This window comes from Zalophus californianus, chromosome 5 (genome assembly GCF_009762305.2).
Source record: "Zalophus californianus isolate mZalCal1 chromosome 5, mZalCal1.pri.v2, whole genome shotgun sequence".
NCBI lineage: Eukaryota > Metazoa > Chordata > Mammalia > Carnivora > Otariidae > Zalophus > Zalophus californianus.
Genome location: NC_045599.1, coordinates 123,603,237 through 123,621,026, shown reverse-complemented (window position 1 = coordinate 123,621,026; position 17,790 = coordinate 123,603,237). Strand labels below are relative to the sequence as shown.

Sequence of the window (17,790 nt, the reverse complement as noted above, 5' to 3'; positions counted from 1 at the left end):
ATTAATGAACTGGTGAAGTCATTGCGCGCACAACTTGAGACTGGGAGCCTGGGTCCAGCCATTATTCAAGGCGTAGGTCTGTCAGTGCTGAGCAGGAATGAGGAGATACAACACACAGACGAGAGTGTCCCAAATGGGGATGTGCAGTGCTGGTTGCTGACAAGGTATTGTGGGGTTACGCTAAGGTCGGACCTTCTCCAGCAACTTAAGAAGAAGCACTGTTTGAGCCAAAATAAGAAAGAGGTTTAGAAGCTAATTTAGAAGGGAGGGTGGAGAAGAATATTCTGGGAAGAGCCCACAGATGTGAGCTGAGGCGCTGAGGGAAGGGCTGTGAGCTCCCAGGCCTGAAAGTCCGGAGCACAGAGGGGCAGGCATGGCCCCGGGAGAGACCACCCAGGACGCCGGAGGTCATGCTCGGTTTTCTGTTTTATCCTGAGAGCCATAAAAAGAAGAGGAAGGACAGGTTGGAAGTGTTTGAAAAGTCCACTCTGGCTCACAGTGGAGAACAGGTGGGGAAGCTGGAGAAGGCAAAGCATTACCAGTATGAAGGGGGCTATGGGGTGGGTCCAGTGGAGAGGGACCCGGAGTGGCTGGTGACACTGGGGATGACAAAAGTGGCTAAATTCCAGAGAGAGGCAGGAGGTAAAACCCAGACTGTGGCTTGTTGACAGTAAGGTCGCCATTATTGATATAGTTTCTGGGTTGGTTGGTTGGCTGGCTTGTTGGTATTTCTGCCCCCCCGCAGTGGGGGCAGAGAGCAAGTGTCCTGGAGGGGCCCACCAAGGAGGCTGAGTGCCTGGAGCCAGGCAGGATGTGAAGAAGAATGAAGCCCAGTCCCCGTTCTTTTGGGACCATGCTCCAGCCAGGGACACAACCCAACCACAGATGAAATGGCAGCGACTACGCCCGGTGTGCAGGAGGGCTCCGCGGGAGGCAGGGATGGGTGTGGCCTGGACGAAGTCCCAGTGCAGAGGAAGTGTGGGGGCATTAAGCCAGGGACACTGTGTGAGCCAACACTGAGGTGTAAAGGCGTAAAGCTGTTCCCCAAGTGCAAGGTAGACCACTGTGTCCAGACAGGAGATTCCTGTGAGTGAGAGGTGGGTTGGAGTCAGAATGTAGATGGCTGACAGGGTAAGGTGTAAAGGAGCCATTGAAGCCTACTGAATTCGAGAAAGAAAATACCAGAACTTTAGAAAGATCAAGATGAAAGGCTGTGTGGAAGGGTGCCTGGGTGGCTCAGTCGATTAAGCATCCGACTCTTGATTTAGGCTCGGGTCATGATTTCACGGTCGTGAGATCGAGCCCCAGGTCGGGCTCCACACTGAGCATGGAGCCTGCTTAAGATTCTCTCTCTCCTTCTGCCCCTCCCCTACTCGCACACTCTGTCCTTCTCTCTCTCTAAAGTAAATCTTAAAAAAAAAAAAAATTCTGTGAGGGAAGGCCAGTTGCAGTTCAACTTGGACAAGCTTCCCAAGAGTACCGTGTAAGACGTTCTTGTGTGCTTGACCTCTTTTGGGACTACAGATTCTAACAGGTGGAGCTCAAAGAAGAGAATATGGCCTCTTGGCCACATATCTGCAAAGATAAGAGACCAAACCAAACCAGACAGAAAACAAAGCCCAAGGGCCTCATGGAGATCCTTCTACTGGCTTCTGAGAGCCACCGGTCCTCCTGGGTACCATGAAGGACTGCCCTCTCTACTGAGATTTGACCAACTTGATCTGACCATGGCTAAAAATGATTATTAAGAAAATACTCATCAGTCTTGCTTATTTTTAAAGAATGACTCAATTAATTATCTAGTTTGCAGAAATTTTCTTAGCAGGCTCTGTGTGACGAGCCCTGTGCCTACCTTCTGACTTTGATCTCTTCCCCCCAAGACTTGAGTAGCTTCAGTTTTCTCTCACTTGCTCCCCACAAGCTCCCTGGAATCAGAGGGCCATAGGGGTGGGAGATGAGCTTTCAAAAGACAGGAGGCTGTGGAAGGTTCTGCTGCAACATCAAACCGGGGGGAACTGGCTGGTTAGGGATGCACCGCACTTGCTCATGTTTGGGAGCTACAGTGGGCTCCCAGGTGTGTGCTTTGGGGTAACTCTAGTCAAGGCATTTTCCAGGGCGGCATGGCTCCATGTTTCCAAGTTTTTCTCTTTCTTTCTAGGAGAACTATAGCACCACTGTGAAGTGGAACCAAGTTCTGCACTGGAGCTGGGAATCCAAGCTCCCCTTGGAATGTGCAAAACATTTTATAAGAATGAGGAGTGCGGTGGATGATGCCAAGACCCCCGAGCAGAGTTTCTGGAGCAACTGGAGCTCGTGGGAGGAAGTACATGGTAAGAAGGGAGGTGATAAAAGAGTTAAAAGTTTGAATATTTAATATTATTTGGGGATCAATAGTCAAATAGTAGAAGTCTCTTTTGAGGAGACTGAGTAGAAACCAACATTATTTTTCTTTGTCTTCCCTTGGAACTAAAAAGTATGGGTGTGAAACTTGCCACCAGGAGATAGACGTCTATGGTTTTGCCTCAGAATTTATTCTTAGAGACAATTACGTAAATTCAGACGGTTTTGTATTTATTTTCTAAACCGGGGACCCGTGTTTATTATAGAATGCTAAGAGGACAAAGCAGGACATAAATTGTACATACGTTTTTACTAGAATAAGACAAAATGTGTCTGCACCTAGAGCAGAGGTTAGGAAGCTTTTGTGTGAAAGGCAAGATAGGAAATATTTTAGGCCCTACGGACCCTATTGGTCTCAGTCATGACTATTCAACTCTGCCACTGTAACAGGAAAGCGGTCCTAAGCAATATGTAAACTAATGAGAATTGTGTTCTAATAAAACTTTATTTACAAAAACAGATGGCAAGCTAGAATTGGTCCACGGGCCATAGCCTGCCAACCCCTAATGTAGAGAGAAGGGGTGAAATACGGAAAAACAAAATCAAGTCTTCATTTGAGTAATGAGATTATGGATATAAATATGTTTTACATATCTCTTAATTTCGATAATTTAATTTTGTTATAATTAAAATCTAGAGTGGATTTTGCCACAGTTTATTATGCTTCATTTAAACTATAGGCTGGTTGGTTCTAAAGCAATGGCATTTGGCTCTCTCAATTTACACATTTATATGCAGAGTGGGGCTCTGCACTCAGAACCCTGCCAGATAATTGGAAATTCCTGCCAATAGAACCATTCCTTTGTTAAGTGTTTATACAAATCGATTAAGTCAAACTGATAGCACATTATTAACCCATGAGTAGCCTAGTGATTAGTTTAATACTGCTAATAGAATTAAATCTGCATTTTAGTCATGTTCTAAGCACTCTACATATTAATTTAGCCCTCAAATCGGCCCTTTGAAATATGTATTATTCTTGTCCCCACTTCACAGATGAAGAAACTGAGGTACAGTTAGCTTAAAGAACCCACGCAAAGTCATCAAGCCACTAAGTGGTAGAGCCAGAACTCTAGCCCGGACCAACCTGGCTCCAGAGGGCCCCCCTCTTCACATTACATCCTACTGCTGACAGAAGAACACACAGGAAAAAAAAAAAAACAGACTGAAAAGACAGTAAGAGAGAGAACAACATTATAAACAGCTTTGATAAAATGGACTAGATTTCTCAAATCTGTAACCTCCAAACTAACTCAAGAATGAATGGAAAACCTGACTGTTTATTCCTGGCCCCCAAACACTGGTTCTCAGCCATGGTTGCACATTAGAATCACCTGGGACCGTTAAAAAAGCCCCCCTGCCCAGGCCACGCAGCAGGGGTGACGGGGGGGGGGGGGAGGGCGGGGTGTCAGTTTCGGTGACCACGGCCGGCCGGCTGAGTGAGCAGGAGCGATGGAGCGGAGCAGTAAGCGCAGGCCGCTCCTTCAGGGAGGCCAAGGGTGGAGGAGCGGGTCCTCAGGGGGTGGGAGGGAGGCTCGGGGAGGACTTGAAATGGGAGACCCCTGAGGATTTTTATACACTGACGGTCATACAGAAGGAGAGACGAGAGAAAAGGAGATATTTGAGTGACTGGCATTTCCGAGAAGGTGGGCAGAGATGTGGTCAATAGTACAGTGTAGAGATTAAGAGGGACGCGTGGGGGGCGCCTGGCCAGCTCAGCGGGTTGAACGTCTGAATCTTGCTTTCAGCTCAGGTCCTGATCTCAGGGTTGTGGGATCGAGTCCCGAGTGGGGCTCTGCACTCAGCACAGAGTCTGCTTGTGATTCTGTCTCCCTCTCCCTCTGCCCCTCCTGCTCACGTTCTTTCTCTCTCTCTCAAATTAATTAATTAATTAATTAATTCAAAAAACCCTAAAAAAGTGGGGGGGGGTGGAGGGGACACGTGGCCGTGCAGATGGGCAGACCTGGCAGGTGGGAATGTGGCTTGGCCACCTGCTGGGTGAGTGAACTTGGGCTCAGTCAGTCCTACCTGTGTGGGTGATGTCAGGTGGAAAGAGAGAACGCAGAGCCTCCGTCGGGGCTTGGGCCCGTAGAGAGCAGTTGTGGCCGTGTCATAAGCAAAGGAGTAGTGACGCCTAATCCCAGAGTGACAGGACACGCTGTCTTTGTAGTAAGAGCCCCAGCAGCATTTCGCCTAACAATAGGAGCCCTTGTAGGAAGGAGTGTTTGCGCAGGCACCGGACTTTATAGGTTTGCCTAGAAATTTAGGCTCCTCTTTTCCGCAGCGGGTGGAAGAGGCTGAAGCTATCGTTGAGAGGAAGACCAGAGGGGCTGGTTTGAAGTTTGAGTGAGGTTCTGACTGAGCTGTCTCTTTGTTTTTTGTAGTACAGAATTCTCTTGGACACGACCCATTCTTCGTTTTCCCTAAAGATAAGCTGGTGGAAGAAGGCTCCAATGTCACCATTTGTTACGTTTCCAGGAGCCAGCCAAATAACATATCCTGTTATTTGGAAGGCGTACGGATGCAGGGAGAACAGCTCGAGCCAAATGTCTCCGTGTTCAACTTGAATCATGTTGCTTTCATTAGGGAAACCGGGACAAATATCTATTGTAAGGGGGACCAAGGAGACAGTATAAAGGGCATCGTTCTCTTTGTGTCAAGTAAGTGTGCACATGCTCTGTGCTCTTCTCGTTTCTTAGAATAGATGGAATTTCCTTTCCCAGAAGACAAGTAAACATTTCCATCCATGGTCTGGATTTTCTTTTGTCTCCGGAGTCTTCTAGGAGAGACTCTGGAAGAGATACCTTGAAGCAATACTTGCAGGATTGATTTCCTGTTGTTGTCTTGTCCTTATTGACAATTTTATTCCTAGACACCAAGGTTATTAAAGGGGAGAAAGTTCGGGTCATTTCCTAGACCACTGGGAAGGGCCCTGTCTCACCTCAGCCATGCTGGCAGGACTGCAAGATGGGGGGGTGGTGGGGGGATGGGGGGGAGAGATGGCAGGGCCGCGGACCCCAGGGAGGCAGCCAGTGTTGTGCCCAGAAGACCTGGGTTCGAATCTTCTTCCCGCGCCCGGGCGTGCCAACTTGGCCAAGTTTCCCAGCCTCTCCGAGCCCGTTTCCTTCTCTGTGAAGCAGGCTGGGGACTGGTTGTTTGAGGGTGAATGAACACCCACAGGCCGGGCCCCGACACCGGCGCCGCACAGGCTAGCAATCCAGCAAATGGATCCCCACTGTGAAGCCGGCGAGGAAACCGTCACGCGCCTCGGTGGCTGGCAACAGGGGAGGGGGAACGTTTTACCTTTTATGGAGGACTGTGTGCCCGTGCCCAGGGCCCTCCTGCATGTGGTCAGGAGACCTGCCTTCCCCTGAACTGTAGGTCGGGCAACATCTGAGCCCGCTCCCTCCCGTCCCTCCTGCTTCTCTGCCCAGGCGGGCTCCGGGCTGCCGCACAGCTGCGGCCGCTGTCCCCGGGGCGTGGCCTCTGAGAGCCGCAGGGAGCCCAGGGCTCGGAGGTGCTTGCTGCCGGTTCCTTGGATCTCTCAGCGCCCTGCTGCCCAGCTTAGCAGTCCCCCAATTCGGACTTCCTGGCATCCCAAGCCGAATAGCCCCGAGGCTGCCTGGAGCCCCAGCTTCCGCGCTGACACAGTGGGCAACACTGACTTCGTTTGTTCATTCATTCATTCATTCTTCCGCTCACTCGTCTGACAGTCAGCGATAGGTGTTGAGTGCCCCCTAGCAGGCCCTGGGGGTACAACTCCCGGGACACACTGCTGACCCCTGCACAGCGCCCACAACCCGGCAGCTGAGGCCTCAGAAAATGAACGAGGGAAGGGAGAAGGGAGGAGGTGCCTGAACTGTGACTTTCTGGAGGTGCGGGTGTGATGTTTTTATCATTCAGAGTGACTCTGTGGCCTCAGACCCAAAAGGAGCTTCCCGTTTTCCTTGTCTTTCAATAAAGGGATTTAACTAGGTCTTTCATCTGTTTTCTTCTTTGTATGGACAGAAGTCCTTGAGGAGCCCAAGGATTTTTCTTGTGAAACCCAGGACCTCACGACACTGAACTGTACTTGGGATCCCAGGAGTGACACTGGCTTGCTCAAACAGCTTTCCCAAAGCTATACTTTATTTGAATCGTAAGTTAGCTCTGGTTGCCTTCCTGACCGATTCCTCCTTGTTTAAGGCGCTTGTGACGACAAAAAGAGCCGCATTTAGAGGCTGGGGAAAATGTGAACAGATAGTTGACAACCACCCGGCCAGAGTCAGGAGGAAATCTCTCCATGGTCACAACTGTACAATACTTTCCACCTGAGTTTTGTGAAAAGAAAACGTCACATAAAAATGATAAGAAAGCCCGTTAATGGTGAATCTTGATGTGAACATGGTTCCATCGGGTGATCTGGGTCTACCTAATTTCTAACGTTTTAAGAATATTTAAGGAGTAGTCTCCCCCTCCCCATGTTGGTGGAGGGGCGCAGTCAGTGATCCATCGTCGTTACACGTTTCACCACAGAAATCGAATCTGTTGCAACAATATTTTCAGTACAGCATTTGTTGATGACGGGGGATCAACGCCAGCGCGTGGCACGTAGTTAGAAAGCCATTGAGTGTGCCCTGAGTGTAGGGATACATCTCTGCGTTGACAAAAGTGTAAACCCTGAAACTGTTGTTTTGTGTTTTATTTTTTTTAAGATTTTCCGGGAAAAAGACACTTTGTAAACACAAAAGCTGGTGTAGTTGGGAAGTAGCTCCAGAGTCCCAAGAAATGTATAACTTCACACTCACCGCTGAAAACTACTTAAGAAAGAGAAGTGTTCACCTTCTTTTTAACCTGACTCATCGAGGTGAGACTAGGGTCAGAGCCCGCTGTGGTTTCAAACTCGTTGTTGTGTGACACACTGTGTGATCAAGGAAATGCTGTACATTTTTGCCTAATTCACATCCTAAGTGAAAGTTTTAACATAGGGGCGCCGGGGTGGTTCAGTCTGTTAAGTGTCTGCCTTCAGCTCAGGTCATGATCCAGGGGTCTAGGGCTCCCTGCTCAGCAGGGAGTCTTCTTCTCCCTCTGCCCCTACCCCCTGCTCATGTGTGCATGTGCTTCTTCTCTCTCTCTCTCTCCACCTCTCTCAAATAAATAAATAATCATTTTTTTTTAAGTTTTAATTTATAACTCTTGTTGATGCCACACTTCTCTTCATGGATGCATGCATGGCCCACGGTCCCCTGTTATTTGTTTGTTTTGATAATGTAATAAGCACCTGCATGCTTACTACTCACCTTCAGACTAGAACTCTGACAGTAACTCACTTCATCTCCCATCCCACAGCCCCCCCACGCTGCTCCTTCCGCCAAGATAATTACAGATTTAAATCTGGAATGTGTGTGTGTATGTATAGGTGTGTGTATTCTCATTTCTAATGTCATCCTAAAAATACTATGTTTTTATTTTGATTGGTTTTAATGTATATAAAAGACATCAAGCCATATGTGATAATTTAGTAACTACTGCTTATGTGGTATTAAATTACTGATATTGACCCTTATTATTGAGTATCGTTATAGTCCGTTGATTTTCACTGCCGTGAAGTATTTCATTGTGTAAATCTATGGTACTTTGGTCAGGCATCTCCTTTGATGGTTTTTCAGATTGTATCAAGGTTTTTGCTCTTGGGTACAGTGCTAATATGAGCCTTATGGATGTAGGACTGGCCTACATTTGTTTTCCAGAGTGTATACCCCAGAGTGGAATTGGTGAGGACATAGAGAATGTGAATGTGCAACTTTAGACACAAAGCCAGATAGTTTTCCAAAGGGGCTGTACCAATCGTACCCCGGCCCTTGAATTCATACAGCCTCTCCACGCTGGTATGGTTGCCCTTTTCATTCTGTCAGTTTCCTGGGTATACCATGGTATCTGTGATGGTTTTGATCTACACATCCCTAAAGTTGAATATCTCTTCCTATGTTTTGACCACGTGTTTTCTCTCTTATGAAATGCAGAATCTTTACACATGTTCCCTTTTTCTAGAACGGTCATCCTTCACCTTCTACATTCTTAATTCCTACACATCTTTTAGATTTCAGCTTAACCGCCACTCAGTCAGCCAGATAATGGCAGAGTGCCTCCTACCATAGTGGGCACTGGGGACGCAGCAGTGAACAAAACTGGGTAACTGCCCTGTATGAACTTGTATGTGAGAGTGTGTTGGGGAAGGGGGTGAGAGTGGGGAGTGGACACACACAGTATTTCAAGGACTGATACGTGCTATGGAGCAGGTCAACTCGGGTAATGTGGTGGAGAATGCCAGATTGCCGCTTCAGTTAGGATGAGGTGGTTGTAGACTGAGACAGAAGCAGAAAACGTCTGGGGCAAGAGCATTTGAAGCAAAAAGAATAGGATTTGAAAAGGTCATGGGATGGGAACAAGCTCTGGCTTGTTTCAGAGTGCCCACACTGCGAGAGAAAGGAGATTGGAGTGTCCTGGTCAGTGGCGCAGTAACTGGAATGAAGGGGATGGTCTTAACTGGTTGTTTTAGGAGGTGTTCATCGGGACAGAGGAGTGATGTGACTTGTGCCATGGGGAGAGATCGCTCGGGCTGGGCTGTCAGGGGCGAGGGTGGAGGCAGGGAGATGGCTGGGAGGCTGTTGCAGTCATCAGGCAGAGCCTTTGCACCAGATGGAGTGATGAAGTTGGTGGGAAGTGGTCATATTCTCAATTCGCTTTGAGATAGAGTTGGTAGGACGGACTTAGGGAAGGCATGTGCGTTATAAGGGAAGAGGAATTTAAGATGGTTCCTAGGGTTTTGGCCTAAACAATTGAGCTAATATTGGAACTATTTCCAGAGTGGGGAGGATATTGGGGAGGAGCAGCTCTGAGCGGGGGCTTAGAGTTCTGTTCTAGCCGTGTCAGGTTTGGGATGTCCTTTAGAGATCTCAGTGGAGGTGTTGAGGAGACAGTTGCATATAGAGTTTGGAGAGCGTGGAAGAAGTCTGGGATAGAGAATTAGAATTGTGAGTCATCAGCTTATGGATAGTGAGATAAAGATGAAGGCTCCGGATAGGGACTTCTAGAACTCCCATCTTTTAGGTCAAAAAGGCCTTTTACACCTTCACTGTGGTCACCCCACTTTCAATGTCACATTTAGTTTTGTGGTTATTGATTCATGTTTGTTCCCCTGTTGTTGCACTCTGAAGGCAGGTCCATGACTGGTTTCGTTTTCTCTCCCGAGTGACAATTTCTCTTTCTATCAGTGTGTTTGGAACATTTGTATTTGACATAATTATCAATTACGGCTGGACTCAAGCCTACCATTTTATTATTTATTTTCCATTTGTTTCCTCTGTTTTTTGTTCCTCTGATCTTCCCATACTGCCCCCTTTGGGATTATTTGAATATTTTTTTAGTATTCCACTTTAATTTATCTACTGACTTTTGCCTACACCTCTTTGTATTCCTGTTTTTTTCCTCTGGAGATTACAATATATTACTAATCTTGCACAGTTTTCTTTTTCTTTTTTTTTCCAAAGATTTTATTTATTTATTTGATAGAGAGAGACAGTGAGAGGGGGAACACAAGCAGGGGGCGTGGGAGAGGGAGAAGCAGGCTCCCCGCTGAGCAGGGAGCCTGACCTGGGGCTCGATCCCAGGACCCTGGGATCATGACCTGAGCCGAAGGCAGATGCTTAACGACTGAGCCACCCAGACGCCCCTCTTTCACAGTTTTCTTAGAGTTAGTATTTTCCACTTTAAGTAAAATGCAGAAGCTTTATAACCCATATGTCTTCCTTTACCCTCCAACTGCCTGCACAGCGATACTTCACATTCTGGTCTTCTCCAACCTGCCTGCTGATGTCTACTTTCAGAGTTCGCAAATAGAGCATTTGAGAATGCTCCATGGACTGTATTGACTCGATTCAGGGGGACAGACAGAATGGGAAGTGCTTATTTTGTCTTTTCAAGACCTGAACCTCATCCAGTCCATTTTTCATTTTAGATACTACATTTTTTGGTTCCAAATTTTCATTTGATTAAAAAAAAAATAGTTTCTGTTATTCTGCTGAGAAGCGTTTCTCTTCTATTCATTTCAAATGTGTTTACTGTTGTGACCTGGATCTCTCTTAAAGTCACATGGGACATCTTGATTGATTGTCTGTTGATTTTCTTTTCCCTTGGAAATTGGTGACATGTTCTGGGTTTTTGTATGTGGAATAATTTGGGGTTGTACCCTTGACAATGTTGATGTTATTTTGTTTAGACTCTGGGTTCTTTTATACTCTCCCCATGAGCCACTTCTCCAAGTTTTGATTCCCCTTCACAATCTGCCTGCTTTTGTTGAATTTTTAAGAATCCTTGGTAGTTTCTTCTTATGTTTTGTTCAGAATTTCTCATATAATCTGGTGAGAGAGAAAAGCTTTAGTCGGCTTACTCCATCTTGGCTGTAAGTCCAGTTTCATTTGCCATTTTTTCAAAAAGAAACAAGAAAAAAATACCACTGAATAAATAAATGAAGACATGAACCGCTGTTTGCCAAAGTCTTTTTGGATTTATGTTTGAATTTCTTTTCACTTTGTTTCCCTCTTTTTTTTCTTTTTGACAGTGCACCCAATGGCTCCCTTTAGTGTACTGTTTACAGATGTAAGCGCCACAAATGCCACCATGACCTGGAAGGTTCACACCACTGGTAATTATTATACACTGCTGTGCCAGGTTGAACTCTATGGTGAAGGAGAAGTAATACAAGTAAGAATGCTGCTTAATTTTCTATTTTCAAAAATCCCTTTCTGTCCTGAACAGAGAGACTAATGAATAAAACCTCTTTAAAATCTTATTTCTGGGGGAGCTGGGTGGGGGCAGGGATAACTGGGTGATGGGCATTAAGGAAGACACATGATATCATGAGCACTGGGTGTTATAGGCAACTGATGAATCACTAAATTCTACCTCTGAAACTAATAAAAAAATAATTAATTAAAAATATAAAATCTTATTTCTGTGTGGGTTCAAATGGTAAGGGTAATCTGTTTAAAAATTAAGGTTTATGAAATTAATCACAAACTTTAGAGTTGGGCAGAGGGCCTAAAGAAGAAGTAGTCTTACCTCAAATCAGAATGTACCATGCTATGATTTGACTTTGCAATGAAGTATGCTCACCACTACACCTGTCTTCTCTGTTCCTTCTTCTGCTTCTTTCTTCTTGGTTCCTTTTTTCTTTTCGTTTCTTCTTTTCCTTCCTCCCTCCCTCCCTCCCTTTCTTTGAAAAAGCGCAACGTTTCCGTCGAGGTGGATGGTAAGCAGCTCTTCGGTGGCCTGAAGCCAGACACAGAGTACAGGGCCCAAGTACGCTGTGCTAATGCCAACCACTTCTGGAAATGGAGTGAATGGACTCGTCAGAACTTCACCACAGCTGAAGCTGGTATGTTCAGCTCCCTGCTATTTAACTCAAGGATCTAAACTGACTCATGGGAGATGGCTTGGTTTCCCTGAGAGCTTTTGATTGTACCCAAAATTAAGGGGAACATATTGCAACAGAGGCTGAATACCATCTTTTTAAAAAGAAATGAATTAAATGCTTAACGACATGTGAATGGGAAGACATCCACCTCAAACATGCATCAATCAGTGTTCTTTCTTTTATACATTTCCTCTCTCATCTTTGATTTTGCCAAAGTGGCTTATAAGCTACTGGTATTGCTGGATCCCCATTGGCCCCGGGGCTACGTAAATCAGTGTAGACTTTTAAAATTAAGGACTAGGGACAAACAGTAGTGTCCATGCCAAGGAAAGCATTGATCTCATACCAAACAACTTCAGGCTATGTGTGGATATGTAATGATATTTGGAAACTTAATTTTTATTGATACATCGTTTGTTCACCAACAGTGAACCGTTGAGTCCTCTCGATCGTTCCTGCAGTGGGACTTTCCTCACCACTGGCTGAAACATGAGTTTTTCTGACAAATCACTAATAACTATGGCTTACAGCTCGAACAGACCTCCAGAGATGAGCTGGCCCGGCCCTGCTTTCATCTCTTTCCAATTCAAAACAACAAATTATCATTGTTGCCCAGTTGACAGAGGAGGCGAGTTGCGCCCGTAGATCGGAGAGACCTGCCCAGTCTGCAGAGTTCCTGAGGGGCAGAGACACCAGTCATGACAGTTATGGTGGCTAGCCCTCACTGAGTGCCTCACATGGCTCACAGCATTCGCCGTGTTTTTCTCTTTCACGTCTCATGGCAGGCAGGAGGCACAATGGGTAATCATCCTTGCTTTATAGATGAGGACACTGAGGACACGGAGGCACACAGGGGATCAGTGATTTCATTGGCCTCGCCAGTAAGTGACAGAGCTGTTGACTGTGACCCCCCACCCAGGGCCCCTGACTCCAGAGCTCCACCCTTAACCAGAACCGGATTCTGTGTGTTCTGTCTCTCAATGATGTTATTACAGCCTTGAGATCTTGCCCATTCAAATCCTGGCTCTTCTACTGCCAAAGGAAGGAGTCTCTGTATTTACTTTATTCCACCTTCTCTTCGTGTGTGGTAGGCTGGCAGGACTCTTTCTGTTTCTCCTCATGAGGACTGGAGCTGAGGAGTGACAAGGACAGCTCCTACGAGCCTACACATGGGTTGGTCACTGGTTGTGCTCAGCAGCCTTTTCCCCTCCATGTCTGGTGTTCCCACCCAACCTCACGCCCCGCCTCTGCTCCCCGGGGCCTCCAGTAATTTTTTTCTAGAGAAAGAATCCTCAAGAATCCCTGCTGTAGAAAAACTCTGTTCCTAACAGTAATGTGGTATCCTCCTCAGTTGTGTTTTATGAAAGAATTTTTACTTTAATGATACTGCTCTTTTTTTTTAAATTTATTCCAACATTATAACTAAAATTAAGTGGAAAAGGAAAATGGCAGAAGGATAGAGTTTTTAGTAAATTGCATTTCTTTTAGTGCAGAAAATCTGAAAATAATAAGTTTTGCTTTGGATAATAACAAGAGAATGAGATGAAGCTACTGATGGTGAATCTGTGTGTATGTGTATATATATATCTATATATATATAGATTTATATATATCTCTCTCTCTATATATATAGATATATATATATATATATTTTCCCTCTGACAATACTTTGCTTGATGCTGGGAAGGTCGATGTGTATGTGTATTAGAACCATACTGCAGTGTAATCATAGCGAGCGGACAGAAATGCCACCAGTAGAAACACAGAAGAAACTGTATTGACCCAAATACAGAACACTCTCCTCACAAAGAGACTTCCAAGCCAGCTGAAGATTTTGCATTGAGCTTAGAGTCCCATGTCGTTTCTGAGTATTTCAGTAAGTTTTTGATTGAGTATTGGCTTCTCCAGTGGATTATTTAGCAAATTGAAATCTGCTTCAATACATTTTTTAAAAATATACGGTCATCTTTAGTTGAGGAGAAAGTGTCAGCAACTAAAAAGGGACTTACTTAAATTTCAATTATTGGGCACAGTACACTATATTTTTATAAATCAGCTAAATCTTTGTGTTATGTTCCAAAACAATTCTTCTTGCATTGAGATGTTTTGAATCAAATCACAAATCACTTGTCCTACAGTTTGCTGGCGGTAAATACAGGCTTTTCTAGAACAATGTAGTCAAGGAATGAGCAGGTGCCCTGAGGGCCCAACAGGCAGGCAGCTTCCCCAGGCAGGCCAGGAGCTGGCAGAGAATGGCGCAGGAGGAGGAGGGGCTGTGGCCTTCCCTGTGGAGGGGATCAAGGAGGGTGCCCAGGCGAGGGGACTGGTGAGAGGACCAGCCACTGTGAAATCATGAACACACATCAGAGTACCACCAGCCCCTAGGGCTCCCCGTTAGTGCACCTCCATTGCAACATTCACAAATGAAGCAAGGAAGTAGCCATGGTCTGCTGCTCCTAGAAATTCAGCAAATGAGAGATTTATCTAACTAACCTCCTACAATTGGTCTAACTGATGAATGATTCCAAAATTTCCTGGTGGCTTCCAGAAGCTCAGGCTTGATGTTCATAAGAACTTTTGGTTTGATGCAACAGACCTTTTGTCAAGCATCTACTATGTGCACTTAGTGAGGAGTGAACAATGTGGCCGTGGACAAGTGGGGAGAAGTCACAGAGAGTGAAAAAGTGAGAAGCAAGCCTCAGGTAGGACAGGTCATCCTCACTTCGTTTGACCCAACTAGAAACAGGTTGTATTGTTCTACATACATAGCGTGACCCATGATCTTTCCTTTTGTTCATTTCAGCTCCCTCAGAGGCTCCTGACGTCTGGAGAAATGTGAAGTCAGTGCAGGGACATTCTGTTGTGACTTTATTCTGGAAGGTAATACGCACAGATTCCACAAGACGCATTTGCTTGGCACTGTCTTTCAGTGTGACACCGGATGCTGGTGCAGTCTGCGTTGGGGGGTGGGGGATCTTAACGTGAGTCCAGTAGAACGTCTTACGCAGGGGAGGAGTCCCCGCCCACACCCATCTCCCTAATGCTTGGACTGCTCCTCCTTGACGTCTCATCCCACAGATGGCCAGCTCTGAATCTCTGAAACTTCTCTTCTGGCCTGCTCTAACTTTTGCAGGGCCCAGGGCATGAGTGTAAGTGGAGACGCGTATACCATATTTAAAGGTTATTAATATTTAGATACTCACAATATTTACATATAGGAGTTATGAGTCAAGCTAAAAAACTTTAACGTAAATATATTTGGAAAAAAAAGTAAAATCTATTTTGTCATTCTACCTTGCCCATTAAACCTTTCATGGCAACCTGGAAGTCCAGGTTTGTGTTCAGAACTCTCAGAACCTCAGCTCATGTTTTCAAACCAAACACAACAGTCCTGGGAGAGTTAGCCCCTAGCCATGGCCCCCTGGCTCTCCTTCCCACCTGCAGGCTGCCTGTCTCCTTCCCACCTGCAGGGAGCCCGGCACTCAACCGAGGGCACAGTCTGTGTGTCCAGGCTCTGGCCACACCCGGGCAAATAACTGTTCGCAGTCCATTCTCAGGCCTAGGGGCACACACACCAGGGCCACCGTCTGCCTTTGAGAGGGCTGACTGGAGGGACAGGTCCTGGCAGTGGGCTTGGGATGGTGTGGGCAGGGAATTCTCTTGAGCCTGGAGGATGGTCCAGAGGTGGCTGTGGGCTCCATGAATGGCTCAGAGCACAACTGTGCAGGGACAGAAAAGATAAAAAAGTATTCATGCAAACCCCTTTCAAAGGAAAGCCCATTTTGAAATGATGATCCTTATTTGTTTCAGCCACTATCAAAATTGCAGGCCAATGGGAAGATTCTGTTCTATAATATAGTTATAGAAAATCTAGACAGATCATCCATCTCGAAGCTCCTCTCCATTCCTGCTCCGGCCAATGGCACAGAACTAAACCTTGACCAGTGTTTGTACCAAATCCACGTCACAGCTAATAACAGTGTGGGCACGTCCCCTGCTTCAGTCATCATAGTCTCTGGAGATCCTGGAAACAGTGAGTTTTGTTTTGATTCTCAGGGAAAGCATCAGTGATGTTATTAAGTAGGGATGGACAAACTGGAAAGGCAATAATCCGGGGAGACAAAATGTCTAGCTGCCAAACACTGTCCGTCCTTTCCTGTCGGTCTAAGCGCGGCTCCAGGTGTCCTGGGACAGCCCTCCTCAGTGTGGGAAAAATGAGTGTTCAGCCGCAGCCCAGCACGGGCTGCCCCGAGATTCTTCAGCAAATTCAGAGAATTCTCTCACGTTTACTCAAGTAAATGCAACACCAATAAGCCGTCTCCACCGAGAGCTGGAGTCGCTCCAAGCGTGCTTTGTAGCTTATGAAATGTGGGTTGCATTTATTGTAAAGTATTTTGTCAGTCTTTGTCACCCGGAAAGAGCCCATGAGCATTGCCAGAGGTGATGAAAGGAGAAGCGACTGGCATCACCCTTCCAGAAGGCTTTGCAGAAGCTACAGAATGAAAGATGGTGACTGGCTAGTCCCGTAGCCTGTGGGAGACCAGACGAGGTGGAAATGACCTTACATGTACAGTCAGGAGCCCCCTGCGTTACCGGCTTGGGACAGCTGTGGGAAGAGGCTGGGCATACTGCTTCCCCCGCATCGCTCCCTGCGGCGACGCCTCCCGGGCCCTGCTCGAGGGGCTGCGGCAGGCTGGGTTACTCTGGTCTTCCAGGTTAGGCTTACATTTGGGTTATGTGGGCTAGATCGGAGGGCGGTGGTGGTTTATTTATTTTTAGAACTATCCGGTGTGTCAAGTAAGAAAAAGAAACCCGGATCGTGGCACCGAAGGAAAACTAAGCAGTTACTTCACATGACCTTTGCTTGTCAAAAACTGCATTAGAAAAGAAAGTGAACTGATAATACACTATAGGCTAATTAATTGAATTTAAATAAAAAATAAATAATAATAAAAGAAAGTGAAAAGTTGTAATCTGTCTTCATCAGGACAAGATGAGGAAAAGTGGGCATTTCATTCACCCTGGGGGAGCTGACTGATAAAAGAAAGACTGCCTTGAATGAGGCCCAATCCAAACAACACTGCTGAGCACTTGGCTGTTGGGGGTCTTCTCTATCAACCGTACCCTCCTTCCCCATACCCTGCCCTCAGACCCCCATACCTTGTGAGGCTCTATCCGGCCTTCCTTAAGTGGCCCACATTCTTAAATCACCACAGTGGATATAGGCACTGATGTGCTCTGAGGCCGACTGTTAAGGTTAAACCAATTCATGCTAGAGTGTGAATGACTGAAGAGAAAGATTTCCTTTCTCCTTTCCGCCTCTGTCTCTACTTCTCAAAACATAACTTGCAGTTTTCAAAAAGCAGCTTGATAAGAGTTATGATTCTGAGTGTGGGATGAAATTTCAGCCAGTGTGAATAAGTAAGGTGAAAAAATGTCAGCGTTGATGTGAAAGAGATTTATTTCTCTAATGGAAGAAGACAAGGAAGACTTGTAGGTGGTATATACAAAGGCCTTCACAGGGAACCCTTTGTCTTATACCTAGAGCTACATGTTCCTTTGGGTATCCCCTAGTTATTATCTAGAACAATTAATAACACTGTGCTTTCACACCAATGTCCAGTTGTAATTAGGAGTGCCAAAGGAAATACAGGAGGCCCAGTTAAATTTAAATTGCAGATGAAGAATGAGTAAATGTTAAGTCTGTGCCATGCAGTATTTGCTCCTCCTCGATTGCTTTTCTAAGCAGCTGCCTGCAGGCCCCCTCCTTGGTCTGGCTCTGCTCTCACGCGAGTGAGCCTATGAACAGTGGCAGGCTGTGAGGGCAGCCTCGGGAAGTAGGAGAAATTCTCGTCCCCCAAGGTATAGGGTCACTCCGCCTGAAATCAGTAGAACTGCGAGTCCACTGAGATTATATCACTTGTTTCCGCCTGGAA

General features: G+C 46.1%; 1 protein-coding gene across 5 annotated transcripts in view; it reads left to right on the top strand.

Annotated features, from left to right (window-relative positions):
• Positions 1–17,790, top strand: part of OSMR (oncostatin M receptor) — a 49,473-nt gene that overhangs the window by 21,095 nt on the left and 10,588 nt on the right. For all 5 annotated transcript variants that reach the window (XM_027604672.1, XM_027604670.1, XM_027604673.1 and 2 more), the window contains 8 exons: positions 2,159–2,330; positions 4,785–5,060; positions 6,409–6,538; positions 7,095–7,246; positions 11,000–11,142; positions 11,665–11,815; positions 14,658–14,734; positions 15,665–15,887. In XM_027604672.1, coding sequence (XP_027460473.1) covers positions 2,159–2,330; positions 4,785–5,060; positions 6,409–6,538; positions 7,095–7,246; positions 11,000–11,142; positions 11,665–11,815; positions 14,658–14,734; positions 15,665–15,887 — 1,324 coding nt within the window. The remainder of the gene's footprint in view (positions 1–2,158; positions 2,331–4,784; positions 5,061–6,408; positions 6,539–7,094; positions 7,247–10,999; positions 11,143–11,664; positions 11,816–14,657; positions 14,735–15,664; positions 15,888–17,790) is intronic.